Genomic DNA, 19,209 nt, shown 5'->3' with positions numbered 1-19,209 from the left:
ATTCTTGGATGATGCATCCCACAATATAAACTACCTGGTGACCATCATCCAACAATTTGGCTCCTTTTCTAGGCTGAGGATTAATTTTGAGAAATCAGAGGCGATGGCATTGTCGTCTGCATGCCCATGCAGGTCCATGGTAGATTTTCCATTAACATAGTAACAAAGTAGATGACGGCAGAAAAAGACCTGCACGGTCCATCCAGTCTGCTCAACAAAAACTCATGTGTGCTACTTTTTGTGTATACCTGACCTTGATTTGTTTCTGCCATTTTCAGGGCACAGACTGTAGAAGTCTGCCCAGCACTAGCCCCGCCTCCCACCACCGGCTCTGGCACCCAATCTCCGCTAAGCTTCTGAGGATCCATTCCTTCTGAACAGGATTCCTTTATGTTTATCCCACGCATGTTTGAATTCCGTTACCGTTTTCATCTCCACCACCTCCCGCGGGAGGGCATTCCAATTATTCACCACTTTCTCCGTGAAAAATACTTCCTGACATTTTCTTGAGTCTGCTCCCCTTCAATCTCAATTCATGCCCTAGTTCTACCTTTCAAATATTTGAATGTCTGTATCATATCACCCCTGTTTCTCCTTTCCTCCAGGGTATACATATTCAGGTCAGCAAGTCTCTCCTCATACATCTTGTAACGCAAATCCCATACCATTCTTGTAGCTTTTCTTTGCACCGCTTCAATTCTTTTTACATCCTTTGCAAGATACAGCCTCACCGACGACTTATAAAGCGGCATTAAAACCGCTTTTCTTAACATGGACTAAGGGCCCCATGAAATATTTGGGAGTATATCTGCATCTGGACCCTGTGAATAGCTTAAAAAAAATGTGCAGTAGCAAATTGAGGGAGTCCGTGCCATGTGCCACAGATGGAGGGACTTGCCTATCTCACTGCTATGACGAGTAGCTATGGTTAAGATGGTTCTGCTACCTAAGATCATATATCCCCCTACAAATGTTGCCCCTTTGGGTATCCAGGAAGGATGAGGGGATATACAAGGGAGTGGTGTCCTCTTTTATTTGGTCAGAACGGACAGCACACATAGGGGTGGCCAAGTTAGAGCAACACAGGGCAAAAGGGGGAGTTAATCTACCGGACCTATACTTATAGAATGTGGCGGCCCTGCTCCGCTGGCTGCACGAGATTCATATGGGGGCAGACCGCTACTCTCCTGGGTACATAGTGAATCCAAACTGCCCCAATTTGACTGCCCCTATCGGACCGACCGTTCACTTGTCTATTAGATTGTAAGCTCTTTGAGCAGGGACTGTCTCTCTTTGTTAAATTGTACAGCGCTGCGTAACCCTAGTAGCGCTCTAGAAATGTTAAGTAGTAGTAGTACATATGGTCTCAGGAGGCACAACCGTACACTGTGTTCAATGCCCTTCACGCCAAGGGAATGGGTTCTACATTATCACCATTATTGAGCCCGTTAAGAAAGGCGTGGGAATGGTGGCGCACACGAATAGGGGGCGTGAGGGGAGCTTCACCTTTTTTGGAAGCGGTGTGCAATCCAGACTTCCCTGCAGAGCAAGGGTGTTCGGTTTGGGATGTATGGAAGAAAGGGGTTTAAATATACATGGGTCAAGTTGTGGAACTTGGAGGAGGCAGCATACCCACCTTCCAGCAATGCCAAGCAAAGTGGCATCTCCCTGATAAGTTGCTTTTCTCCTATTATCAATTCAGGCATTATATTAGGTCCACCTTGAAATTTAAAGAATGTACCCCTGCCTTCACACAACTGGATCAGATATTTATGCAGCTGCTGGCCTCCTCCAATATGCTTTCTAGGTGGTATAGGCTGGGAAAGGAGCAGCGAGTCTCTCAGACTCTGGAAAAACTAGCGAGGTACTGGAGTGCGAGCCTGGGGGAATCACTGATAGGCAGGACTTGGCCTGCTGTTTCGAGCTGGCTTTTAAGGTAACACCAAATGCGCAACTACATGAAACCCAATTCAAGCTTCTTCTTCATGATGCATATATATCAAAAAGCAAGAGGAAGCTGAGTGGTCTTTGGGAGAGTGACACGTGATAAATGCGCAGTGGGCAAGGGTACCACGGTGCATCACTTTTTGGAATGCACTAAACTTCAGCTTTTCTGGACGGGTGTACTCTCGTGCATAGAGGGAATTGTGGGTGTAACGTGTGAATGAACGTAGGGGTCCCTGTTGTTGGGCCTGGATAGCTTAGACTCCCAGGGTTTGGATGAGCATAAACAGCGCTTTATTTTGCTTGCACTTTTATTGGCGAGAAAAACTGTACTCCACTATTGGGTGGGTAAGGACCCTCCTCCTGTACTGGCCGAGTGGAAAGCCAGTATGAAACAAATGGCAACTTGGAAGCTGTTGAGTAAGCCTCTCACTGGGGGGAATCCAATTGGAAGGGGACGGTACAGGGATATTTGGAAATCTGCACAGGTCTTCCTGGACAGACAGGAGAGTATTAATCCTTCTGGGAAGGGAGTGGAGTAATAGCAGGGAGGGGAGTGGGGGTGCTTAGGGGAGAAAAAAGAAAATATGAGTGGTACACGTGGATATACTGTTGTACTGGTTGTAAATGAGCATTCTATTATAGGTACTGTGACCTATGATATGTATGTCAATTGTACAGTTAATTACTTTTCAAAATGTAATTTTAGTTACATTTGTACCCCGCACTTTCCCACTCATGGCAGGCTCAATGTGGCAGGCAATGGAGGGTTAAGTGACTTGCCCAGAGTCACAAGGAGCTGCCTGTGCCAGGAATCGAACTCAGTTCCTCAGTTCCCCAGGACCAAAGTCCACCACCCTAACCACTAGGCCACTCCTCCATGTTTTGTTATAACTATGTTGTGAACCATTCTTTAATAAAGACGTTTCCAAAAAAAAAAAAAAAAAAAAAAAGAGACTAGCGAGCTGCACAGGAGCAGGGACCAAGGGAATCCTGTAGGGATCCTCTTCAGGTCCACAGGGATCCTGCAGGGATGGACTGGAAGCCTTGCGCAGCCACTACTTGTAGGCTCGGCAGTAGCAAGACGGATCAGCAGAAGAGGGCAGGAAAGAGTGGGGATCTTTCTTGCCCCGAAGCAAGTCACTAGACCACCAGGGTGACTTCAGGTATGTGCAGAAAGGGCACCCAGGGCTGGAGTGGATGCAGAGTGTGGGTGCAGGGAGGAGGGGGGGGGGAATAGGGCAAGGAGGTTAGATTGAGAACAGGAGACGGTACAAGGCTATCTAGCCCAATGGGTTGAAGCCAGTAGGTGGAGAGTGCCACCACACTGGTTCACCCAAAACAATTTTTAGAAACAAGGGACTACTTTTGAATGGTCCATCTGTAAAAAGTCAAAAGCTATTCCAGTTGGAGGACAAAAGTTATTTTTTTGTTTGTTTTTAACTTATTTGACAGCTTTTTTGAAAGCTTCCCATACGTAGACATAAATATCATAAAATAAATAAAAACTGAATATCATTAAAACAGCTTCAAAAATTATTGCTGGTAGAAACAGCAATAATAAAGGATATCCTATTTACTGATGGGTTCATCTTAACTCTAATAATCTGGCTTGGGAAACCTGGCGTTTGTTTGTTTGTTATGCATGCATGTTTTCTTCTATCCCACTGTTATCCAAAAACAGGTTTCGGTTCAAAGTGGCTTACAATTTACAGGATTATACAGAATGGAAGTAAAATTAAACTATCCTTTCATTGGGGCACATGGAATCACATCTTCACCTCATCTCTTTCATACAAATGGATTATTCTGTTTTGAGCATGTTTCAGGGACAAGTGGTTTTCATAAGTCAAAATAATAAAAATAAATATTTCATGCAGATCTCTTTCTTGGTGGGGGGAGCAAGGTGTCTGCGGTGTAGCAGGGGCTAGCTGGGTGGGCCAGGGGATGGGATGGGGATAGAGGAGATTACTTGCAGCGGGGACGGGTTGGATTTCTGTCCCCGTGCAACTCTCTATTAGACACACTAGGACTTTTAGAGGAGAAAACACACAAATATGCCAGATTAAGATCATTCAGGGTAAGATGCACAAAAGCTTACCTTGCTATTAACGTTTGCTTTAGACTGGTTCTCGCCAGTCTAAAGCAAACGTTTAGGTAGTTAGGAATGCACAAAGGGGTTTTCCGTGGCTCTAACGTGTGCTGTAAGCAGCCACCGAGAACCCCATGAAAATGTATTACGAGCTCATTAGTAATCAAACGTGTATTCCACAGGATGCACAGCTCCAGAGCAGCCCTAATTTAACGAGCAAATTTTACGGCTGCTCTGGAGTTGTCGGAGAGGAGAGAAGCACAAGCAGGAAGCTATAAAGGTTGCCTGCTTGTACTTCCTACTTCTCACCTCCCAGCCCCCCCCCCCCCCCAAAATTTAAAAAAAACAAATCTTTCCTGGAGGTCCAGTGACCACGACCCCAGAACCTTTTAAAAAAATTTTCCTGGTGGTCCAGTAGACCAAACCCCTTCCCCCGTGCAGGCACACATCCCCCTCCCTCCCACACCCACAACATTGCCCTTCCCTGTACCTTACAACAAGGTGGAGGCAAGAGGGCAGGAGCAACGGTTTCCTCCCCCCCCCCCCTCAGGCCTGCTCAGAATAAAATGGCAGCACCCAGGCCCTGCCCAGTGCATTCTGGGATGCACTGGGCAGGGCTAACCACCATATAAGGGAAAACAAACTCCTTACATGGTGTTTAGCCCGCCGCCATTTTGTTCTGGGCAGGTCCGAGGTAGGAGGGGGAAGCCGTTGCTCCTGCCTGCCTCCACCTTGTTGTAAGGTACAGGGAGGGGCAGGGGTGTAGGGGTGTGTGTGCCTGCGCAGGGGAAGGGGTCTGGTCCACTAGACCACCAGGGAAAGTTTTTTTAAAAAGGTTCCGGGGTCAGGGAAAGTTTAAAAAAAAAAAAAAAAGATTTGGGGGGGGGGGGGGGGGTCGGGGGTCAGAATCCACTGGACCACCAGGGTAAGAGTGGCGGTCCAGTGCATCAGAGCTGTCAAATGGATTTGACAGCAGCATCAAATCCATTTGAGAGTTCAAACTCGCAAACAGTGAGTATGCACAAAGGGGGGGGGGTCCATGCTGCTCATTTGCATGCAATCCCCTTTGTACATCGCTGGCTGTTAGCGAGGCAGCTGTATTTTACGGCTGCCTTTGTGCATCAGGGCCTCGGTCCTTCTAGAGTCATTACTGTTGTATGGCCGATACAACTAAATAAAACTGGGGGGGAAAAAAGAGAGATACCAAACACTGCACTATGAATCACTATGCAATAAGTTTATTTTTGCTACAGTATTACATCTGAAGGGAAAGGAGAGTTCTAATGCACAGACATTAAATTTCCTAACTCATTCCTACTGTTATTGGTTCCATTTCTCTACTATAGTAATTGTCCTGTGCAGGGATCAGTTTTATTCTTCAGCTCCAGTCATATCCTGAATGACAGTACAGAGCCTGGCAAGAAAAAGAAAACCCCTTATATTGAATGACCGAACAGCAACTCAGCTGAAGTGGGATTCAAGCAGCTAGCAGTAACAAACAGCAATATGTCACGTGCTCTGCCAGTATTGTTTAAACCCATTCATCAATGTGTAACAAAGATGGAGGTGAATACTGCTTTCTCTCCAGAGCACAACACATAATCATTCCATCAGTCAGCACCATTTTGTGGATGGAGCTATGCATATAGCTGAACTCACTTGCGACACTGTTTCGCCAATTTCAGGGTGGAGCCTTCAGCAAACTGCTTCATGCTGAAGTCAGTTCCTCCTGCAGAGCCTAACTTACAAAGACCCTGAAACAAACAAAAGAAAAGCATTAAACAAGATAGAGGCTGACAACTCACCGACTAGGACAGAGGAATTAAGGGGCCCTTTTATGAGCAGCGGTAAGCCCAACGCAGGTTTACCGCTCGCTCTTTCGGGACTGCTGCTGGCCCAATGCGGCCGCTGGCGGTAGTCCTGCTCCAAGCACGCGCCATTTCCAGGGGAAAAAGAAAACCCCCGGAAATGGGGTGCATCCACTCCGCAGCTCCTCAGTACCTTTCCGCTCTCATCTCTCCCTACACTCCTCCCCGTGAACTCCGTTCGCTGGGTAAATGTCTCCTGTCGTCCCCCTTCTCCCCCACTGCTAACTCCCGGCTCCGTTCCTTCTATCTCGCTGCTCCCTATGCCTGGAATAGACTCCCTGAGCCAGTACGAAAGGCTCAGTCCCTGGCTGTCTTCAAGTCTAGGCTTAAAGCCCACCTCTTTGCTACTGCTTTCGACTCCTAACCATGACTCTCTTACTCAACACCCTCACTTATCACCCCTACCACTGCAATTTCCCCACCCCTAGCTGTCTGTTCGTCTGTCCAATTTAGATTGTAAGCTCTGTTGAGCAGGGACTGTCTTTTCATGTTAATTTGTACAGCGCTGCGTAAGTCTAGTAGCGCTATAGAAATGTTTAATAGTAGTAGTAGTAAATGGCTTGTGCGGCGGTAATCAGGCATCACCACGCACTGCCTGGTTACCATCGGGTTAGCGCAGGAGCCTTTATCGCCACCTCAGTGGGTGGTGGTAAGGGCTCTCCATTGTATGGCCATGTGGTAAGAGTTCTCTTACTGATTTCTCAGATCTCAAGGCCCAAAAGCCGCCAAAACTTGTGCGCGCAAATTTGGGCACACGCAATTTAAAGCTAAAGCTAATTAGTGCTAATTGGTTTTTAACAAGCAATTATTGGCACTAATTAAATTTAATAGAATTTTACACGCAATCTATAAAATGGGGAATGGAAAGGGGCGAACAAAAAGGAGGATCAGAACCCTCATGTAAACAATAGCAATGGATAAAAAAGTGAGGCGACTCAAAGAGGATACCAGGAAGTCTTTAAATATAAACAGCCACAACACAAGAGATTAATTCGACCCCTGATGCAGGCCCTGGTGCCGAAACATGACGGTGTCGGGTCGTTTTTAAGCTGTTTATATTAAAGACTTCCCGATATCCTCTTTGAGTCGTCCTCACTATTTTGTCCATTGCACGGAAATGGGAGATCATGGACGGAGAGGGGGTTATTTCTAAAACTAATGTGCATTGTTATAGAATAACGGGGATATGGCGCCTAATGTACATGGACACGGCTCCCAATTACAGAATACTGTATGCTATGCACATCCCTGCCACATTTAGGTGCTTGCACTTGCGCCAGCCTTACGGCTGATGTAACCGTGAGCACCTAAATGTTAGGCATGCCGATGCTGGGTTACGCTAGTGTTCTAGAACAGAACTTAGCTGTCCAGGTTCCATTACAGAATAGGCTCCTATTGTGTTACCTTGGAGCACCTAAATGGAGGAACCCACTTACAGAATTGCCTCCTTATTGTCGGGGGGGGGGGGGGGGGGGCAGTATTAACCAAGCAACTTGCAAGATCAGGGGATGGCTAGCTTACAAAAGTATTTGTTGTACTGGATTTTCAGCCAGGCTAAATATTTTTCAGAAGTGTTGAAAGGGGCCACTGAAAGATATCCTGTGTGTTCTTCACTTAGTTTTCCTTTTCCTTACAGGCCTCATAAAGCTTGCTTAGGGGTCTCCAATGTGAAAGTCAAGACTCACCACCAAGGCCCGGATACGGATTGCATCATTCTCATTCTTCTTATAGATGTCTTTCAGTAACGTCACCCCGTTGGCTGTGATGAACAAAGCCCGTTTGGATTTGCCAGCAGCGTGGATCAGGGCTTCAACTGCCACCAGCTGATCAACGGTGGACTCCGAAGAACAGAGGGCAAGCATGCTGTCCATGATGCCACTCAGTTCCAGAGTCCGGTTACCAGCCTCGGAGGGGCCTTGCAATAGGCAAGACACTGTTTGGATTGCCCGAAGCTTACCGTCCAAACCATGGCCTTCAAACCAGCTTCTACATCATCAAAATACAGACAGAAGGAAAAGATTAGAATAAGGACAGAAGAAATCTTGGACGTTAACTCAAGAACACAAACTAGATAATTCTCACACACTAAGATTGTGGTATAATGGCCCTTCTAGACACCTTCCAGGGCCACTAAGCACATGGATGGAAGCCAGTAGGAAATACAAGTCTTCAATAAAGCGGAATTCTTGCAGCTTGATGCTGGGGAACAATCCCTGGCTCTCTCTTTTATACCAGAAAAAGAAGACACACTGAGCTTCTTGATTCTACAATTTGTTAACTATTAAAGGTTACGCTATACATAAAATGCTTCAAATACAGAATAAGAGAACAAAGAAGTGGCTAATATGCCCCGTTTGTAAAAACTGCTCTCCCTTCAACCCTTTGTCACAAACAGAGCAACAGAATGAGCCAGTGGAACCCCAAACTCAGCACACCACAATGAGCGCATGAAGGAAAAGAGAATATAATTTACTTTCTCTTAGGCAAGGATTTCCGACTCTTGAAAGAGTTGCTGTAGGGATTTTAAATGGCATACTATAATCATTATTTTCAAAACAAGTAAAAAGCCTAATTCCCTGGACAGCCTCTTTGATAGATGCCAACCTTACCCCCCTCTTGTGCTCACTCCCCTCGTTCCCCAAATCACTCCCAATGTTGAAAAGTGGAAAAAAGTCAGATGTGCCCCCAACAACGCTCAAAGTTTGGTGCACCTAAACTTTAGTCATTCCACAGTTATAAGAGAGGAGATACATACAACACGCAAGACATTCAATGATCTCATAAACCTCTCTTTTCTATTAGACAGAGGCTAAAAAACATCTAAATCATAAAAAGTATTTGTTAAACACCTGGATGCTTTCCCCTCCTTTTTTTCTCTTCTTTCCTTTCCCACCTGTTGTGTTTCTTGCTTCCTATGTTTTTCCATCATTGTTTTCCTGTTATTTGTATTCTTGGAAATTAATAAAATATTTGGAAATAAAAAGTATTTTAAATGCAGAACTTGCATCACCAAAAATTAAAAAAAACTTAAACCATAAAAGACTGAGGGCGTCCTTTAACAAAGCTGGAGATGCCGAGCACCACAAACGCAACGAAGCCCATTCAATTCCTATGGGTTTCGTTGCATTTGCCACACAGGAATCACTACTGCAGCTTTGTAAAAGGAACCCTGAATGTGCTGAAGAGGCTACTGCTCTGCTTGCTTCAAATGAGTAAACAAAAGGGCTGTCTGCTGCCCTGTCTTAGAAAAACACGTGGTTGTTCCCTTACTGGACATAATCTTCACAGAGCTTGTGGAAGTTTTCCCTCTCTGCATCACAACTGAGGTCATCGTAAAGTTTACTCAGGAGCACAGAGGCACTCATTCTGGTGTTCTCCGACACAGGCAAACTTCCTTGGATTTCCAAACCAGATCCACCCACTTCAAGTATCTTCTTCAGACCTTAATACAAAGAAGAAAAAAACCCCAAAAAGACTGTTCATGGAAAACTCCGATAGTTGAAACAAGGTAAACACAGACTGGACCCATGAGAAGGAAGTATCACGATGGAAACAAAGGTCACAGTTACTGTGTGTCAAACTGAGCAAATACTGTGTTTGAAATGGCACACCATGAATTTTGGACTAGATAAAGTAGGTAAATAATGCAGAACACCACAATTCTGTGACAGCCAAGGTGCATGAGAGCGATATTTTAAAATAAAATGCTTCTATCCTCTGGCATGAGAGGAGAATGCGAGTTCCTGCTACAAGTTCTACATACAATTATGGTGCACATTTTCAATGGGTCAGTCTAGGGGAACAAAACCAGCAAGCACAAGGTTCCTGAAACACATACCTTTAGCTCAACATTAGAGCATCAGGGAAGGATGAAAGAGAGAAACTAAAAGAAACATCTGGGATATTCTAAACAAGTTCAATTGTGCCCATATGAGCAGAGTTCATCATGCTGTGCCTAGATTGATCAGGCAACACTTTCATACCTGTAATCATACCAGACCACAAAAACACAAGTGACATCTCTGTTCATGATCCTAGAAGTGTGAAAAATTTGGGAACTGCAACCCTACCACATTTGCAAGCAATAAAAGGGACAAACAAACAGCAACCACCACACAGACATGCACACGGCCTAAAAAGGTGTCTCAATTCTGTTTATTTTCTCTTATTAAACACCTAATTTCTTGAGAGTTCTAGACAACATACAAAGATAGGAATTATTGAAGCAAGGTTAAAAATAAAAAAATAACTCAAATCATACCAATGAGAACACAAATCTTATTTCATAAGCTTATTTAAAATTGTAAGGTGAGCTTACCCTGGTCAATGACCCACAAAGTTAGGCTATTATTGGGATCTCTCAAGGACTTCCGGGGGACCACTTTAATCAGGAGGTTGATGGCATTGTCACGGCCATATCCTGAGACACCTGCCTGGATTATTATCTCCAGCAAATGATGGATCATTAACTTCAGCTCTTTCAAGGGGTCTGTCAAAGAGCAACACAAATGTCAGTACCTTATTTCATCCGCCTTCCCAAAGTTTCCTCTCCCTGCAAGTCAAGACTGAGGAGATCAATGGGTCTATTCCTCTCCTTTCAATCACTAAATGAAATTTCCAGTGGATCTATGGGGTATACAACAGAAGAATCAAACTGAAATCCTCATCGCCACAAACCATTCTAGTCTTCAGGATGATATAGGTATATAGATTTGCATGCACTGCCTCAACTGTATTTACATGTATCTCATGCATATTCATTAAGGAAAGCCTAAAATCAGACTGCTTTACAGCCCTTCAAAATTGCAGTTTGAAATCTCTACTCTACAAAGATCAGCGAATGATTCTTACACTGACCCAATAAAATGGCAAATGGCAGCAGTTGACAAATCAAAGTAGAAATTATCAGCCTTGAGGAAGTCCTTTTTATTCCCATTTCTCAAAGCAATGGGGAGTTCATCATACTACTGCCAACATGAAACAAGAGATGTGGGATTAAGAAACTGAGGGGCTTTTTTATTTATTTATTTTTTTTACTGAGCAGCAGTAGCGCTAACGCATGGCTAGTGTGCACCAAATCAGCACTACCTCCGGGGTAGCATGGGTGCCCGGCAGTAATTCCTAAGTTGACGCACACTGTTTCCCGCAATAGAAAATAATTTAATTTCTATTTTCTACCAGGGGAGGTGTTCCCAGCGGTAATAGCAGTGTGGTCACACTGGTGCACACTGCATGATTACCTCGTGAGTAGCATGTAAGCCCTTACCGTTAGGTCAATGAACGGTGGTAAGGGCTCAGGGCAGTAAATAGACACGCACTACTTTTAATACTTTTAATTTTAGCGCACAATCATTTACTGTCCCATTAAAAAAAAAAAAAAGCATTTTTCCCCCCAGCTGCGGTAAAAAAAAAAAAAAAAAAAAAAGACCTAGGATGCACCAATTTCACACAACCACACTACCGCAGCTTAGTAAAAGGGCCCCTGAGTAAAAATACACAGATTCAAGAACTGCAAGTGAAATCCAAACTCTAACCCTGAGATGTCCAAATAGGTCAAATTTTCAGGATATCCCTAATTAATATACATGACAGATTTGCATACAAAGGAGGTAGCATAAACGCAAAACCCCCTCATCAGATTCTTCTTAAGTTTCAAGTTTATTACAAATTTCATATACCGCCCAGTTGGCGAGACCACCTGGGTGGTTTACATAAACCTAAAATAAAAAGAACACCAGAATTAGACAGGATAGAAGAAAATATTTAGAACTCAAATTGCAGCGCTAAACTTGCACACCCCTGCGACTATTCAAGGCATTTCCTTAATGCAGGATTCAACTAATCTGGGTGCCAAGTTGCCTAAATACTGACGCTTGTCATTTGGGATTAAATCAGAGTTGCCGCAAAAAAAACGGCTCTTCTGCATGCATTTGGTTTATGGATCACAGTGCAGAACTCAAATGAATGAGTTGGCGGGACTTGTGGGTAGATGTAAAAGAGACGTTTCTTCTTTGGCTACAATGATAAGGGAGGTACATCGAATCTGCTGACTAGCCAAGGGGGTGCCAGGGAATGCTGAAGAGAGGGAGAGAAAGGCCTGCGAGGACCCAAAGCCACTGTGATGCATGAAGCAAAACAGCAGTCACCTCAGGTGCAGCTATCAGGGGTCACTGGTATGCTCCCAACAGTATGTTTGTTGGGGGTGGAGAAAAGGTATTGCTGGCTTCTGCAAGCATAGGCGCCGACTCCGTGGGTGCTGTGGGTGCTCGAGCACCCCCAATATTTGACCCTCCGGGAGTTCCCAGCCAGCCCGACCTGCGCTACCCGCCCTCTTCCTGCCCCTCGCCTTCCTGCGTGCCGCCCAGAATTTTAAAAGTCATCATCTTACCTTGGGGCTCGGCGCTTCAGTCTGCCTTCCCTTCTCTCTCAGCTCTGCCTCTGGTCCCGTCCTCATTTCCTGTTTCCACAAGGGCGGGACCAGAGGCAGAGCTGAGAGAGAAGGGAAGGCAGACTGAAGCGCCGAGCCCCAAGGTAAGATGATGACTTTTAAAATTCTGGGCGGCACGCAGGAAGGCGAGGGGCAGGAAGAGGGCGGGTAGCGCAGGTCGGGCTGGCAGTCGGAGGAGAGGAGGGGAGGGGGGAATGCACCACCTGTAAAAAAAAAAAAAAAAATTCAGCACCCCCAATCATTTTGAAAAGTTGGCTCCTATGTCTGCAAGCACTACTGAATGGTACATTAAATATTGATTATTAAGCTTTCTTTTCCACACAGGCATAGAAAGGTACAGCAGACTCCGTAAATCAGGCCCTAAAGGAGTTCAGATCTTGGGGAGGATGAGGGAGAATCAAGAAGGATCTCAACAACTGACTCCTACATTCAGATGAAAATGTGTCTAGATCTGCCTTAAACCATATGTATCCCACTGCTGCAAGAAAAAGTCTGACTCTTACAAGTGTCCTTTTTTTCGTCTTCTGGTTTCTAAAATGCCTCCTTTGACTGAATCACTTATATTAGGCATGCTGATGTAGAAAGTGAAGTGCTATGCATTTTAACTGAGATACTTTAAATCTTCCTTCATATTTTATTTTAAGACCAAAAGGAGACACATAAAAGGAGGAACTAGACCTTAGTATCCTCTTAAAATAATATTCTGTACTGCACTGTATCAGAAAAACAGTGGCCACATAGCAGCATGGATCCCCAGTATACTATGCCCACACCTTAATGCTTACCCAACACAACCGCACCTTCCATCCCACGAAACTCCTTCACACCTTCCTTCAGAGCATCGAACATCCCCTGCAGTACACTGCATGCTGCCAGGGAGACTTGCTCGTTGCTCATTCCCATCACTGCACAAAGGCGTTCCATTCCCACTGCATGCAGAATTGCCACACTCTGAAAGCACACAATGAAAGCTGAATATTCAGCACCGTAGGACCAAAACAAGCACTATATATAACAAAAGGTATATGGGATTATAATACATGGTACTATCCAGCATTAACAATCTGAACTTAAAAAATGCAGACTCAGACTTATTTCATCGTTAATTGCTAAAGCCTGTTTTAATGAGCCTTGGCTTTGCATACAGACAAAAGAATGCCAACAAGGAAGGCCAATATACCAGAACAATATTGTCATCAGCACCAACGTCATGGCCACACTAGCCAAGGACTCTTGGAATCTCACATGCAGCCGGAGAGACGCTGTGGCTGGCAAAATTGCACATTGTTTATGAAACCCTAGATCCTTGTCAAGGTGGCCCCTTCAATGTGGTGCCAGTGAAACAATCCTGTGGCCCTTGAAGCCACAACATTTGGGGATAAACAAAGTTATATGTGAGTCACCCTCAAGGCCAGAATGCATGTCGCTAGCCAACTGCAGCTCATGATTACTGAATAAAAAGAGATCATATGTGTTGACATTCCATACAAGTCCGTCTGACCATCTGAGGAACTCTGCCATCTGCTGCATCAGGCTGTATGTTTGCCAGGTACTCTTGTGTAGTGCTGTGGGTTTAGATTAGTTGACAGAATTAGAACTCCGTCTTGGATAATGTGCAGTTACACTGAGCTGTTTCCATGATAAGTCTGCCTGTCTTTATTCTTGCCTTCTTTGGACATTATCGTTGCCGTTACTGTAACTAAATAAATTACCTTATTTTTTATAATACTTGGTTGTGGAGTTAGTTCTGCTATTATTTGGGCATTGTGAGCTCAGATTTAGAGATAAGAGGAAACAATTGCCTCTGACACTATACTGTCTAATACTGGAAAGCTGCAGGAGTCCCGTTCCTATAGTAATCTATACTGTCAGGTTCCCCAATAATACCCCAAAGGTTGTTATCGGTGTACTCTCCACAGCTGTGAAAACAGAAATAACTAAAGAATTCTGAAGATAAATAGGGTACATAAGTACATAAGTAATGCCATACTGGGAAAAGACCAAGGGTCCATCGAGCCCAGCATCCTGACCACGACAGCGGCCAATCCAGGCCAAGGGCACCTGGCAAGCTTCCCAAACGTACAAACATTCTATACATGTTATTCCTGGGATTTGGGATTTTTCCAAGTCCGTTTAGTAGCGGTTTATGGACTTGTCCTTTAGGAAACCATCCAACCCCTTTTTAAACTCTGCTAAGCTAACCGCCTTCACCACATTTTCCGGCAATGAATTCCAGAGTTTAATTACACGTTGGGTGAAGAAAACTTTTCTCTGATTTGTTTTAAATTTACTACACTGTAGTTTAATCGCATGCCCCCTTGTCCTAGTATTTTTGGAAAGCGTGAACAGACGCTTCACATCCACCTGTTCCACTCCACTCATTATTTTATATACCTCTATCATGTCTCCCCTCAGCCGTCTCTTCTCCAAGCTGAATAGCCCTAGCCTCCTTAATCTTTCTTCATAGGGAAGTCGTCCCATCCCTGCTATCATTTTAGTCGCCCTTCGCTGCACCTTTTCCAATTCTACTATATCTTTCTTGAGATGCGGTGACCAGAATTGAACACAATACTCAAGGTGCGGTCGCACCATGGAGCGATACAACGGCATTATAACATCCTCACACCTATTTTCCATACCTTTCCTAATAATACCCAACATTCTATTCGCTTTCCTAGCCGCAGCAGCACACTGAGCAGAAGGTTTCAGTGTGTTATCGACGACGACACCCAGATCCCTTTCTTGGTCCGTAACTCCTAACGTGGAACCTTGCATGACGTAGCTATAATTCAGGTTCTTTTTTCCCACATGCATCACCTTGCACTTGCTCACATTAAACGTCATCTGCCATTTAGCCGCCCAGTCTCGTAATTTTTCACAATCCTGTCGCGAGTTAACGACTTTGAATAACTTTGTGTCATCAGCAAATTTAATTACCTCGCTAGTTACTCCCATCTCTAAATCATTTATAAATATATTAAAAAGCAGCAGTCCTAGCACAGACCCCTGAGGAACCCCACTAACTACCCTTCTCCATTGTGAATACTGCCCATTTAACCTCACTCTCTGTTTCCTATCCTTCAACCAGTTTTTAATCCACAATAGGACATTTCCTCCTATCCCATGACCCTCCAATTTCCTCTGTAGCCTTTCATGAGGTACCTTGTCAAACGCCTTTTGAAAATCCAGATACACAATATCAACCGGCTCCCCTTTGTCCACATGTTTGTTCAGTCCTTCAAAGAATTGAAGTAAATTGGTCAAGCAAGATTTCCCCACACAAAAGCCGTGCTGACTCGGTCTCAGTAATCCATGTCCTCGGATGTGCTCTGTAATTTTGTTTTTAATAATAGCCTCTACCATTTTCCCCGGCACCGACGTCAGACTCACCGGTCTATAATTTCCCGGATCTCCCCTGGAGCCTTTTTTAAAAAATGGGCGTTACATTGGCCACCCTCCAATCTTCCGGTACCACGCTCGATTTTAAGGATAAGTTGCATATCACTAGCAGTAGCTCCGTAAGCTCATTTTTCAGTTCTATCAGTACTCTAGGATGAATACCATCTGGTCCAGGAGATTTGCTACTCTTCAGTTTGCCGAACTGCCCCATTACGTCCTCCAGGTTTACTGTGAAGTCAGTAAGTTTCTCCGACTCGTCCGCTTGAAATACCATTTCCGACACCGGTATCCCACCCAAATCTTCCTCGGTGAAGACCGAAGCAAAGAATTCATTCAGTCTCTCCGCTACGTCTTTGTCGTCCTTGATCGCCCCTTTTACCCCTCGGTCATCCAGCAGCCCAACCGATTCTTTTGCCGGCTTCCTGCTTTTAATATACCGAAAAAATTTTTTACTATGTTTTTTTGCCTCTAATGCTATCTTTTTTTCGTAATCCCTCTTGGCCTTCTTTATCTGCGCCTTGCATTTGCTTTGACACTCCTTATGCTGCTTCTTGTTATTTTCAGACGGTTCCTTCTTCCATTTTCTGAAGGCGTTTCTTTTAGCCCTAATAGCTTCCTTCACCTCACTTTTCAACCAGGCCGGCTGTCTTTCTTTTCTAATTCGCGGAATATGTATGGCCTGGGCCTCCAGGATGGTATTTTTGAACAGCGTCCACGCCTGTTGTACAGTTTTTACTCTCTTAGTTGCCCCCCTAAGTTTTTTTTTGTCAGTCTATCATTATTTACACACGTGTATATATTCACAGAGATTAATTTTTGAACTAAAGATCAATAAGTTCCAAATAAAATTATAAAATCAGAATTTTATAAAGTCCTATCTATAAAGGAAGAGGGAACTGAAGAAAAAAGTTAAATCCAGAATGTTTAGGTTGGGAGTAAAAAAAAAAAAAAAAAACTACAATGATTTCAAGATATTACAGGTAGAGTCTTGGGAGAGTTCTCAGGTTCCTTGGAAGTTTGAAAATACAATATGGACACACCAGTCTCCTAAGAAGGAACAAGTTGCCTCTTAATGATGGTAACACTGTGCTGAACACATGAACTTATGCAAAATGTTTTCTGTGCTGGTCCCATGTTTTCTCAAGTTGTAACCATTTTTGTCTCCATCAGTACCACCAACCAGAAGATTCTTAAATCATTCAGGTCAGGTTTTTCTAATACCAATTCTTAGCAAGACTATATTTCCTGTAGTTGATGTCTACTCTAACTGGGTAGGGAGAAGGGCCAATGTACTTTGAATCTGCCCCTCTATTCATCCTCCAGGACTCTTGTCATCCAGATGAGGTCTCCACATTAGTATGAACACTTACCCGGGACTGGTGACCAGAACAAAGGCCAGCAAGAGTACGCAGAGATGCTAATATCATATCGGTCTTTCCTGTGTCCAGCAAGCATAACAGGAGATGCACACCGTCGCTCCGGAAAATCAGCTCTGCTCCAGCATCCTCCCTGGCCAGAACAATTAGGTTCTGGGCTGCCTGGAATACAAGGAATGAAACATGTGTGGGCTCAGGGCTGACACTAATGCACTTGCTTTCATCACCTTTGATCTAATCTCTCAGATCTTGAAGGCAGTTTCCAGTTACTATCATATGCTCATCTGTCTAGGAACATCTCACCTTTCAAATTATATAAAATAATAGAGCTGCTAGAAACTTACTCCAGACAAGTCAGTTCCGATAGTTGTTTCCTGAAAGGTAGAAGCCTAAAACATACTATGCATAACCTGTAAGATCTACTGAATGAGCTTCGACATCAAAATGCCAAAATAATAATAAATCGGCAAAATGGATAAATGCTGTTGAACAATTTTTAAAAATATAAATATCTAAGGGGTCCTTTTACCAAGCCACACTAAGAAGTGGCCAGCGCTGTTGTCAGCATATGGGTTTTCCACACACTGTGGCCACTTTTAGTTCAACGGTAAAATGGCTGCCTTGCCATATATATATATATATTTTTTTATAATGACCACGATAACTTCCCCATCAGCGCATGGCCATTACCATGGGAGCCCTTATTGCCGCCTATTTAGGAGGTGGTAAGGGATCCCGCACTAATTGTGTAGTGTGCGGTAATCCGTCTGCGCTACCCAATTAGCACTGGCATGCCTACTCTTCACCCATAGGTACACCTCCCATGCAGGAAAATAAAAAAATATATATTTCCAGTGTGGGATTAGAATGTGCTAAGTGGAAAACTACCCCGGGACGCCTCAGCGCGTCCTGCGATAATGCTCTTTTAGCGTACTCTTAAATCAAGAAAAAAAAAAACACACACTTGTAAGTCACAAGGCTTTTTCTTGCAGGAGTAAGAGGAAGCCCTGAAAGGGTTAGGCCTATCGTGCCATAATAAAAGGGCCCTTAGAAAAGTTTGCAAAATAACAGATGAAAAATGTCTAAAAAGGAAAAAAAAAGTGAGAATGGAAAAACTCTTTACATCTCTAACAGTTACTTGAGAAGAACTTAGATTTAAAGCTAAGGGTATAAACTTACAGTATGGGCATCTACAATATGATTTTCAGAAGAATTCTGAAGATTGTGCCCACTCAGTTAAACTCAAATGAAAACAAGCAGGAGATGAAGGAAGAGGAAGAACCTTAGGAAAAGGCCTGGCCAAAAAGCAAATGAAATCTGCTGATCATTCATGAGAAGAAGAGAGGGCAGAACACCACGTGGGAAGATAGCGTCGCAAAAACAGGTGAAAGAAAGGGAAAGGCTGAGAACAGAGAACTGACACCACAGCTGTAAATCTTAGTATTAGTGATCTTGATAAGGGAATAGAAAATTAACTTAATCAAGACCCTGAAATCTTGTTTCTCCAGAATGCTAAGCAGTAACAATCACCCAGCCTGAAGGAGATCTTAAGGGTTAAACCCAAACATTTTACAATAGCTTAAAAAAAACAAAAAAAACGTAAGAAACTCGGAGATGCACATTACTGTATGAAGTCTCAGGTAGTTGAAGGCACAGAAGCTAGGCCAGTCTCACACTATGGCACTCATTTTCAAAGCACATAGACTTACAAAGATATACAGTAACCTATGTAACTTTGTGAGTCTATATGCTTTGAAAATGAGCCTCAAAATGTGTGCAAATGTAACCTTATGACATACACCCTGGAGTGTCTTAGTGCTTAATTAAAGAATAAGCATTTATTTCATTTGATTTGAACCTGCTCGATCATTTGGTAAATGCTCCCAGCGAAGAACCAATAACACGTCAAATATGAGGCATAATACAAACGCATGTATTTGCAATGGTCTACCTGAAGCAACGAAAACACCAAAATTTTGAAAACTGACAGAACTAGAATTCCAACACAGCCAATCAAATATCCAGCTTCTCCACAAATGTACAACGTATCTGAAATATTTTATAGTGGCAGGCACACTGGAA

General features: G+C 43.8%; 1 protein-coding gene across 3 annotated transcripts in view; it reads right to left on the bottom strand.

The window, feature by feature from the left end:
- UNC45A (unc-45 myosin chaperone A) overlaps positions 1-19,209 on the bottom strand; it is a 74,965-nt gene that overhangs the window by 39,193 nt on the left and 16,563 nt on the right. For 2 of the 3 annotated variants that reach the window (XM_030189655.1, XM_030189657.1), the window contains exons 6-11: positions 17,122-17,289; positions 13,138-13,303; positions 10,223-10,393; positions 9,175-9,346; positions 7,590-7,890; positions 5,696-5,790 (exon numbers count right to left, since the gene is read on the bottom strand). In XM_030189655.1, coding sequence (XP_030045515.1) covers positions 5,696-5,790; positions 7,590-7,890; positions 9,175-9,346; positions 10,223-10,393; positions 13,138-13,303; positions 17,122-17,289 — 1,073 coding nt within the window. The remainder of the gene's footprint in view (positions 1-5,695; positions 5,791-7,589; positions 7,891-9,174; positions 9,347-10,222; positions 10,394-13,137; positions 13,304-17,121; positions 17,290-19,209) is intronic. The other variant, XM_030189656.1, reaches the window with a different exon arrangement.

The sequence above is a fragment of the Microcaecilia unicolor genome, chromosome 1 (genome assembly GCF_901765095.1).
Source record: "Microcaecilia unicolor chromosome 1, aMicUni1.1, whole genome shotgun sequence".
Taxonomy (NCBI): Eukaryota; Metazoa; Chordata; class Amphibia; order Gymnophiona; family Siphonopidae; genus Microcaecilia; species Microcaecilia unicolor.
The sequence above is the reverse complement of the archived record's forward strand: the minus strand, read 5'-3'. Positions and strand labels throughout refer to the sequence as shown.